This window comes from Pyxicephalus adspersus, chromosome 5 (genome assembly GCF_032062135.1).
Source record: "Pyxicephalus adspersus chromosome 5, UCB_Pads_2.0, whole genome shotgun sequence".
In the NCBI taxonomy this organism is placed as follows: Eukaryota; Metazoa; Chordata; class Amphibia; order Anura; family Pyxicephalidae; genus Pyxicephalus; species Pyxicephalus adspersus.
Genome location: NC_092862.1, coordinates 119,874,575 through 119,886,137, shown reverse-complemented (window position 1 = coordinate 119,886,137; position 11,563 = coordinate 119,874,575). Strand labels below are relative to the sequence as shown.

General features: G+C 38.9%; 1 protein-coding gene across 1 annotated transcript in view; it reads right to left on the bottom strand.

The window, feature by feature from the left end:
* Window positions 1-11,563, bottom strand: part of GALNT11 (polypeptide N-acetylgalactosaminyltransferase 11) — a gene marked incomplete in the record, with an annotated part of 29,386 nt that overhangs the window by 5,953 nt on the left and 11,870 nt on the right. The window contains 4 exon segments of the mRNA XM_072412583.1: window positions 794-911; window positions 3,707-3,956; window positions 5,178-5,303; window positions 7,215-7,381. Coding sequence (XP_072268684.1) covers window positions 794-911; window positions 3,707-3,956; window positions 5,178-5,303; window positions 7,215-7,381 — 661 coding nt within the window.

Here is an 11,563-nt window from a genome sequence, read left to right as displayed (position 1 = left end):
TTCACGATCCTTTCCAACGACAAGGGAGTGCACGATGCATGAACGATGCTGTACATACAGCACCGTTCATGCTCTATGGAGAGGGGAGGGGGAGAGCGACGGAGCGGCGCCCTGCTGCGCGCTCTCCCCTTCACTTTCATTAGGATCGGCTGTCGTCCATCGTCCGTGGATCCGGCAGGTCGGTCGTCCGGACGATGGACGACACCGACTGTACACACGGCAAATTTTCGCCCGATAATTGGCCGATGCCGATTATCGGGCGATAAAAATCTGACGTGTGTATGTAGCTTAAGACTGAATTGACACTGGCAGTGAGGTCCCCAGGGAATGTACCAGTTCCCCTCACTGCCACATGTGCACGCGGTCTTCAAGAACCAGCACTGCTGTGCCAGTGTTCATGTGGCTGGTAAAGTGCCAGCTGCAGGGAGACGCATGGGAATGCACATTGTAGAGCGGAGTGTGAACCCCAAGTCTTAGCAGAGATGTTCTTTATCATAACTTCTAGCTTTTTGAGGCATTTTGAAGACTTAAATAAATCCCTTTTTAAACTCACTCTATTAAATACAGTGTCCTCCCCCGGCTCTTTTTGGGTGGTTACTGATGATATTGGGTCACAATACAGGGACTGCCCACCCAGTTACAATTTCTTCCTACCCAGCTTAAAAAAGTTTATGGGTTGAACACCGAAATAGGAATTGGAAGTAAAATAATAAAAAAAACATCATATATTGATTTTTTTATTGAATATCTAGGAAATGAAACAAACAGATTTAAAAAAAAGTCTGGTACTTACGCGGAATGAAATTTCCAGGTTCTCTCCACCCCAGATGTCCATGCCACTGTCATACTGGCCCAGTGTATTAAAGTATTCTCTGTCCATGGCAAAAAGACCTCCAGCCATTGTGGGAGACCTGGAATTCCAACAATTTATATTTGTAATATATCCTAATCAACTGCAGAGCATGTACACATCTCAGAACAGCAAATCTGGATCCTTTAATACACACATAAGGTTTGTGTTTGTATCAGAAGCTTTTAGGGCCGATTAGGCTGGAAATACAGGTTCGTTTTATCCTATGGATCTTTAGACATGAACAGCAATACCACTTATCCCATGAAAATACAAGAAAAATCTATACTTCAGACGTCAACTGGAGAGACCCGGGACATGATCTCCTGCTGAGGGATTTGAGGGAATTTTATTGAATATGCACTGTATGGAAATTTTAATTGAAGGTAAAACTTTTTTACATACACCAAAAGGTATGTCTAAAGCTGCTGCTGTAGGTAAAGAAGCTGTATTCAAGTCACTCCCTGTGATCCCTGGAAGTCGTGGATGGGGGTCAACACAGGCCAAGCTCATAGCACAACTACACTAAAAAAAAAAAAAATATATCAGTGGTATTGACAGACTGGCCAGACCGCTGTTGGGGAAAAAAGTTATGCATATCTTATGCCTAAAGCTTTAAATGAGGTTTAAAGTGAATACAGCTTCATCTTATGTACACCTTTAGAAAAACAGAGATTGAAAAATAAATCACCATTAAAAAACAAACTATATAAAATTAATAAGGTAACAATTATAACTTTAAATGAAAGTAGTGGAGTAGACAAACACCAGATGATGCTATACTAGTGCTAGGAATATTTTTTTTTAGTTCAGCCCAGTTCTGGAAAGTTAAAATCACTTCCATATTGCGGCTCTATATTTACAACATTGCAGATATGCAGCCAACACAACCACAAAACATTTTCCACAATCCCATCCAGTTAATATAATCTAATAGTATCCTGTTCTTGGTAAAAATGAATCCTTCAGATTCCAGGCAATTAAAAAAAAAAATACAGCAGGAGTTGGCTGAGACGCCACTATAAGAAAAACTGGCAGAGCTGAAATGCAGCCTCCTCCATTCTGGAACACAAAGTACAGAATTAGCTAGAACAAGAATCCTGAAGTAAAGCCGCCCATTCTGGTGGTTACTACATGAAAATAAATCCATAGTTCAACCAACTTATTGTTGTTTATGTGTGTGTAATCCCTCTCCCAGAAATGTCAGGAATGTGGCGGATCATTCTTAAGAAAGACGTAATAAGGCTGTGTAGTGTTTACATGATCAGCTTTATTCACACTGAAGCATTTGTTCTGTGGCTGTTTCAGTTATTAATTGTTATGAAAATTGCTAAAAAATTAAGCTGAACCTGTCGTCATTGTAAAGCTATCAATGTGCAGACAGACAACAAAAGAGGAAAGTTTATGTTTACCTATCCCAAAGCCACAAATTTATTTTAAACATTCTTGGTTCACCCCTCCTACCTCCGGCACTTTAGTATTGGACTGTAAGGTCACCAATCATAGTGATAAACCAATATGGAGACAGGATAAGGAGCACCAGAAAACAACCTGTGCAGTGACTATTTGCATATGGGATAGCCAGGGTTTCCCCTATAGTATACCACAGGTTCACTTGAGTAGCCGCTCAAATTTAAAACATTCAACTATTCACAGAAGCAAAGAGGTTTTTAAAAAAAAATTATTAGACTTCCCTACCATGCGCATTTTTTGCCTCCTCCCCATCCAATTCCACAAAACCGTAGCAAAACGTTGCAATGCATTGCAGTTAATTTTTATTATAAACCCTTTATTGGAATAGCAGGACACCAATAATAGGCCTTGCAGTGGCTGAAGTATTGGAACACAACTGAGATCTGCAGAGAAAACATCTCAACCCTGGAATCTATATGGAAGCTGTTCATAATAACCTGAATGATGTTAATAATGATTAAAATATACAAAATTTGTTAGTTAACTCTCTATACCAGGGGCAGCAAACTCTGGCCCGTGGGACAAATCTGACCTGCAATGTCCTTTTTTTGGCCCCCAAAGGAATCCTAAATATAAACTGCAGCTGGCCCGCCGCTGCATTGAAATAGAGCCGCTACTACAATTCCTGGCATCACTCTAAAGGCCGTGGCCCCGCATTGGACTGTTTTATAGGCGCAAGTAATGCCGGGAATTTCATAGCGGCGCTATTTCAATGAAGAGGGAGTTCCAGTGGCAGGTAACTCATAACATTTAGCTCTGCATTGCCCCCGTCTGGCATTTCCAGCTCTCCCCATCAGCTGTACTTTTCCTTGCTACTCCAAGGCATGGACTTGAATGGTTGGATTTTCATAGAAGAAAATTATTATTAGTGAGCCTGTGCAAAAAGGTTACCATTGAAATTTAACTAGGCTACAAATAGAGAAAGAGGCATAAGATTTTTTCTTAAATAAAATTTTTAAAAAAATTTTTATGCGTCTTTTTCTTTTGTAGGCTTGTTCCAGATTGAATGCGAAGCAAATCCTCTTTGTTTCCATATGAAAAGGTTTTATATCTAATGAGAAAGAAAAACTCAATTTTTTTCAATAAAATTCAAGGTTGGCCTTCGACTTTGTCTAAGTTTTTAATTTTGGGCCTCTGTGTATTTAAGTTTTACACCCCTGCTCTATGCTCTACACAAAATCCTTTTTTATGTGAGATGGAACATTTTATATATTGTAAACTTGTAAACTCTTCGGGGCAGGGTCCTCTCCTCGTGTGTCATTGTCTGTATCTGTCTGTCATTTGCAACCCCTATATAATTGTACAGCGCTATAAATAAATCCTGTTTATTATTAATAATAATACTTTTATTTTCCAATAATTCATCCAATATAGATCAGTCACCTGAAAGGAGCAGTGAATCCATCGGGTCCTCCTAAATCTGACATAGGAACAGGATCCCACTTAAAATGGAGACCCCAATTAAATCCTCCTCGTACAACAGGGGAGGAGCTGTACATTAGTGTGTCGGCACTAATGATGTCAATGACCGGACACACCACAGTTTTAGTATTTTCCTTGATTGGTGCCAGTAAAGGTTGTAGCCACATCTCATTGACTTCACAGTGACTGTCCAGGAATACCAGCACATCGCCTGCAAAACACAAGAAGATTGCTCAAATGTATATATATAAAAAGAACTATGTTTTCAAATATTAGAGCTTAGCTTTGATTGCTCTAACCAAATTCTCATATTCAATTTCTGTGAGCTAATATTTCACTTTTGCAGATGGACAGAATGTAGCTAGCATTCCAGAGAAAATATCAAGTATCTCATTTCAGTGCTTGAGCAGTCAGATACACATTGCTGATAATGTCTGTGTTCTTCACAACAATCAACTGGAAATTTTCAGGTTTTAACTAGGAACGATATATATTATGGTTCAGACACCTTCAGAATTAAAGTTAAACAGGCCACATCCCAAAATTAGAACTGCAAAAGGATTTTTTGGTTAAATAACTAGATAACGGGACTTTTTAGGCCAAATCAGCAAATTCTCCAAGAAGATTAAGAGGCTAAAACTCACTTTATTAAAAATCACATTCTAAAATACATGACCAAAAAGCAAATATAAACATTGCTAGCACCAACATAGATCTCCTTCTGGAAACTCACTAAAGCAAGGTATTCCAATCTTTCTATGCGTTTCACGGAATCTTAGTCCGCTTTTTCTGGAGGAGGATATATATATATATATATATATATATATACACACCGGTATATATATATATATATATATATATTTATTTATTTATTGGGTGCAAGTTGTCAACTAAACGTCACAAGATATATCACATAACTTCTCATGTAGTCCGTCATAAATGTCTGCCCAGGGGAAAAGATACTCCCGGATTTTTTAACATTAAAAGTGAATCAGGTTGAGTGGCAAAGCAACACAGATAGTTCTACCTTCAGACACTATAGAAAGTGTAATTGTCAGGAACCTAGAGATCACTGAAAACTGCAGCTTTATTCCTGCCCACTCTATGGCCATTCAAATTATGCAAAACTCCAAAACATCTATAATGATGGGGATTGCCTCCCCCTTCCCACCCATTCCTGTTAGTGCATAAAGAAGCTCATCATAGTGATAATCCACTAAAAATGTAGGAAGGAGGGTGAAAGCAAGCTTGGTTATTACCCAGAAAATGTCAGAGCTTTGCCTATACAGAAAAGCCCAACATGTGAATGTAGAAGGGGTGGAGAAAGATGTAAAGGTATATACAAGCAACTTAAGGTGACTAAATGTCAACCAATAACTTATTTTTTTTAAAAATGGCTTTTGGGAAAATACATTCCCTTATCATGCTTTACCTGTTGCATGAGATGCTCCCACCATCCTTCCACGAATCAGTCCTTCCCTATGTTTGTTTCTCACCACCTTCACTTTATTTGGAAGGTTCTCCTGAATATAGTTGTCAAGTTGAATCTTCAAGTCATCTGGAAGAAAAAAGAAAAAACCCTAAGCATTGAACACTGCTTATGAGCGTTTGAGGACTCTTGATCGCAATGTCATGTTCCCACTTTATCTTGCCGTATGCTTTCCTTTGTAAAACACAGTGACCAGGATTGCCAAATTTTGGGAAAGAATCTGAAACTCTCCCTTGCAATAATAATCCTTTGAATTGACCATTCTGAAGTCTCTCTATAATTTTTAAACATTTCAGCAAAGGTTAACACCCCTGGCATGAAGTTAGCCTAAAATGTTTGTGGGGTGAAAAGGGTTTGAAGAGATTTTAACCTCTTGGGCCGTTTATTTCCATCCAATTTTATATGTCTAAAAACGGTACATTGTTTTATTTTTGTTTAAAATTTATTTTACAGTATATTATAATAGTATGAGTATAATAAAGTTTGAAACACAAAATCATGTCAATATAATAAAATTAAATAGATTAAAAAAAAAATTAAAAAATAAATAAATAGTAATTGAACTTATTATATTATACTGTAAAAAAAAATTTATTGAAAGACAATGTACCGCTTTTAGACATACAAAATAACTGTATTGAATGCAGTATTGATGCAATACAAAATAATTTGAAATTCCCTCCACTCACCCAACTCAACACCGCACACACTGACGTCACCAGGAACTCCCGGTGACTCATTAGATGCAAAGGACGCTGACCGGAGGATGAGAGAGGACCGGGATTGGAATCAGCCATTGGAATCAAACGTATGGGGTCCATACGTTTATGGAATCAGCTCTGGTGGTCTCATTTAGCTAACCCACAAATATTTGTATATGTGCTATGGCTGCTCAGCAGTATGCTGGCACAGCAGGAATGTGGAAACCTACTGAATCATATATGAATCACATATTTTTGTACTCAAAAGACACTAAAAAAAATACAGCAGTTTCTAATTCTTTCTTTCAACATTGAACAAGGCTTTTCCATATATACAGGTCTGCCCTATGAATGATCTAATAAACTAATGTCTCCATGCTGTACCTGTCATGCACTGCCAACAGCAAAACAAAAAGAAAGCTTTAAAATTTCTAGAATTAACCCAAAGTACATGTAAACCTTTACTGACTGAAATGAAGTTTGATAGAACATTATGTATAAAACATCTTTTGTTGCACCTCAGCACTTCAGATCAATGCTCTCCAGAAACCACTGCATGTCATTTATCTGTGTGGGTTTCCTGATAGTGGAACATTACTATGCAAAGTTGTATCAAAGTGACAACAGAGGAAAACAAGTGGGAGACAAGGACACGGTATGGTTCCTTTGTAACAGGAAATGCCAACATAAAAAAATGTTCATGGTAGAATTTTTATTATTTTAGTAAAAGCTTCTGGAATGGCATTGGTAGACATGAAGCAAATGTAATGTAAAGTGCCATACAAACTGTTAATTCAATGTAAATGTCTATTAACAAGAGTAAATATATTGTCCTGTGGGAGAGGAGCATGAATAGAAACAATTGCCTGGTGGTTGTAACATTTCTATTAACAGGACTGCTACCTGTGTAAATATAAATGCTGAAGTATGTTCCAGACACATTTGAAACTGAAGAAGTGACCTCATTAAACCCAAAAACACTTTCAACAATACATAACAAATTCCATTGAATGTCACTAAGATGTATAGAGATATAAGGCCTGATTTACGTATTAAAGCTCTCCAAAGCTGGATGCACTTTCATCAGTGAAGCTGGATGATTCAGCAAACCTGGAATGGATTTGGTCCAGGATTGAAAATATTTGCTAACAAATACCAAACTACTTTTAAGAAATCCATTCCAGGTTTGCTGGATTATCCAGCTTCATTGTGGAAAGCGTATTCTCTGCAGTCTTGGAGAGCTTTAATAAATTAGGCCCATACAGAGAACATCATGTACCTAGTTCACTGTTATCATCCACCAGAATTATTTCATGAAGCAGATTAGCTGGTGTTCGGTCTAAGACGCTGTGTACAGTTCTCAGCAGCGCAGAGAAAGCTTCATTGTAGAAACAGATAACAACACTGGCAACGGGCAGTTCTGTGGGGTAGGTCCTCTTAGCGCACCTGGAAATAATAAGAAAATACACGTCAATTCACACACACTTCCAGTAGCAGAGCTGTTCAGATTACAATCCGTTAACAATTCTGACCCCGCTCCTGTGCCAATTAACATGTTGTATCTTAAACAAGCAACCTGTAAGCATTCAACCAATCCTTTGGAAGAATCCCATGATTCCTAGTTGTCCTGTTCCCGCTGAGAAAATATCATTACATATAAAAGGGCACACAGAAATAAATTAGGCCACCCAGCAAGGTATTCTCTATGCTTAGCACACACCTACAAAGAAATGGATGATGGACCCAAAATCTAAATATTGTACATCAAGTAAAATGACAGCCCAGCCCTGAAGAACTGCTAGTATTTTGGAGGTGTGCTCGTGAAGTGGAGCAGCTTCCTCTAGTGTGTAAAAAGGACTGTTAAAAAAAACAATTTCTGATAAATAATACCTCTAACTAACCTTACTAGTGACAGCAGATATCTGACAATGAGAAAATCAAGAAAGCATCTACTTGCGTTTGTATACAGCCTGTTTACAGTCACAAGGAAAAGAAATAGAAAACTGATCCACGCTTTTCTGCCATATAGAAAAATGCCAGAACGGATTCAGCAAGACAATACACTGGAGGTGACAAATGAAGAATTGAATGAGAAAACAGAAGAATTCAAAAACAACACAGAGACAGAGACAATTGGAAAGGCTGCAGAAATAATTCAAGAAGCTTTAAAAAAAAAGCTAACAATGGCTGCAGAAATGTTTAGAGAAGCTTTAGAAAGGGTAACAAAGGCTGCAGAGGAGTTAGAAAAGACCAACAATGAAATGGAAAAGCCAACAGAAGAATTTATAGAGGGCAAAGAAGAAGCTGCAAAGACTAAAACTGATAAGGTATGGAGAAAGGGATGGAAACTACCTATCCTATTAAAGATCAAATAATATGAGCATGAGCCAAGAAAGAGATAGAGAAACTGGGGTTTGTAGACGATTGTCTAATCTGTATTGTAAAGTGGGTTACATTAAATTCATACAACACACAGATGATACAAAATTCAGACTAGAGTCCCATCCCCTCTTGAATGGCTAAGGGGAGTATGTTGGGACTGTATATCTATATAAAGTTCTTCCCTGACATTATGCAGAAAAAAAGTGAATAAATGGTGGCGTCCAAAACAATGCAATGGTGATGTTCCAAACAGAGGTGCCTGTTGGTGGTTCTCTTGCGTATGGAAACAGCCAATACACCGGAGCACCACCAACAGGCATTTCTGTTTGGAACACCACCATTGCATTTTGAAGCATCTCATGAGATATTACCTGCCAAATGTTTACTAGATTAATCCCTGCATATACTTCATGCTTCTAACTTTACATATTTGCGGTCCATTAGTCCCCTGAAGAAGCCGATACGGGCAAAACGCGTTGGGTCTCGACATTGTCTCACCACCATTTATTCACTTGTTTTTCTGCATAATGTCAAGGATTGACAGTCCCAACATCCCTCCCCCCCTCCTCCTTAGATATTCAAGAGGGGATGGGACGCTTTTTCTAGTCTGAATTTTATGTGTTGTATGAAATAAATATATAGCACTATACAATACAGATGATACAATTGCCTACAAACCCCAGTTTCTCTATCTCTTTCTAAGCTTTTCATACGACTACAAGTGAGGTTGAAAAGTCTGCAGATTAGACAGGGGAGGACATGGTACAGATCAAAGAACAATATTTCAAAGACAATGAAATGGCCATGATCAAAATACAGTCACTCTTCAGAGGAAGGCAAGGTTCCACCTACTCCAGGTATTCAAAAAATTGCCCATCTCCTGGACCCCTTGGATATGACTGGAGTTGGAGCTCATTGAACTGAAGGATGAGGCTGCCACTAAAACCAGCATCACCCAAAAACAAAAGAAAGAGGTGGACATTTGGGACAAGAAAATATCGACTCTTGTGAATGGGAAAAGGATGATGGAGACAGAGAGGAGGAAAACCTATGAGCCCCCATATCTTCTACCTCCAGACAGAACCCAAATACCGGATAGAGCTCATGAATCACATGCTGGAATTCGAAGATAGAATTTTTGAAGATAAATTCCGTTTAACTATGCTATCATTCCACAAGAAGAATATCATCTGGTGAAACTTTTGATAACCGCTCTTCAGGATGAAATAATAAAAAGTTTCCTATATTGATGATATATTGAGTGGAAAATCCAAGGTAATTAAGATGCTTTTACATGCACAGGACGAAGTACAATGTCCTCCTCCAGCAGCTCATTTAAATTATGAAGAAGGCATGGATTAAAATTTAGCTATCGACCAGGATCACGACTGAACCTTGTGACATACAAAACCTGGCAAGTGGAATCATATGGCATATCATTGCCAATACAGATAGCATACTGTATTGAATAAAATATGTGGCAAATGTCCTTAGAGACGCTCTGCACAAAAAGTTCCTAGAAGCAACTAAAGATGAAGTCCTCGGGACTGTCAGCCCTCTGTTCTACCAGTATCTGCAGCTGGTAGAAACCCCGGATGAATGGGGCCTAATTACAGATAAAGTGCTTTCAAATTCCCACCAACGACAGAACCTCATGAATGTGGCTAGGCTGGTGCTCCACACCATGAGCAACAAGATGCCTGCAACAAACACCAATGCTGCAACCATGAATAACTACATAGAATGTACATACCAAAGCTTCAGGGGGTATCTTCAGGGTGTTTTAGAAAACAATAACTACATAAAAAGAACATTCTCAACCTTCAGGAGATATCTTCAGGGTGTTTTAGAAATCATCCCAGAACCAGAGGAGATGTTTGGCTTCAATGAGTACTCTGACATATTTGCTCTAAGGAAGCCTTTGCTTACCTCCAGCAGACATTGTAGAAACACATGCGCTCCTTTAAAATACAAGGCAGAAGTGTTTACTGACAAAACAGACAGACATTCTCTACAAAGTTTTACAGGATCTTGGAACAGTTCCTTAGATCGAAGATGTTTTCCTTTCTTTTAAAAGAAAGAAACGGTAAAACACTGTGGCAGGAATTAAAATCTGCCTCAACTTATCCATGTGACAAAAAGAAGCTAGAAACTTAAAAGCAACTGGCGGTCACACAGAAACTGCTGCTGGATGATATTTGGGTACAGCCAGCAGACTCAATCCCTGCGGTTCTGGCACGAACATTGCCGCCCTTCCACAGAACGAAACCATATCTTGTCTACTTAAAGACCACCATCTTCCCCTAAGGAGAAAGAAAGAGAAGATTCACACACACCAACAACAGATTCTCCTGGATGCTTGACTTCTATCATGACATGCATCCATGACTGCTACAAATTCTACAGGGGCCAGGTAGCTCAGTATACGAGGTTTTTGAGCAATTGCCTGGGAAACTTTAAACTTCTAATCAAAAGACTTCTAATCAGCATAGGTAAAACAATTGTTCACTTTCATATTATGAAATCGTAGAGCTTCATTAAAGCCAAGCACCAAGCATGAAAGCATTCTGCTATGATGTCTATGCTAGCCCATTGTTATTTATGGTGTACAGCCAGCCTATGTACTTATGCAGGAAATAACCTCCATATACCATTGATCCAGGGAGTAATCCGATCGCCTTACAGGGTCAGGAAGGAAATTTTTAATCCATTTTGGGGCAAGTTGATTCTTGTTTCAAGATGCGTTTTTAACCTTCCTCTGGATAAATGCATAATCAATGGCAAAATAGTAGCAAATAAAAATAAAAAGCACAAATCTTAAATAGGAAAACAAATTTTGCTTCCTTTTGAGCAGTTTTCCAATTGATTGGCAGCTATGCTGGCCAATCAGATCACATCTCTGAATGTTGCATGCTGATTGGCCAGAACAGTAGCCTTCCCTCGCCTCCATCATTTGCTCTACTGGTATATACCAGATTTCTTGAAGAATGGCGGCTTTGCTGGCCAATAAGAACACATCTGTGATGTTATTGCTAGAGAGGACAGAGAGGAGTTGCTATGGGCGACAGGCCTTCTTTGGCCCACACTGAACTTCCTGTGCACTATATGCAAACCGATTCTCCTCCCGGTGCTTTGTGGCCTGTGGCCTGGTCAGATTCCCTCAGCTGTATCATAGCAACCACTCACCGGCCATGAAGAAGGAGACATGAGATGGTGGCCCTGATTTATTAAAGTTCTCCAAGGCTG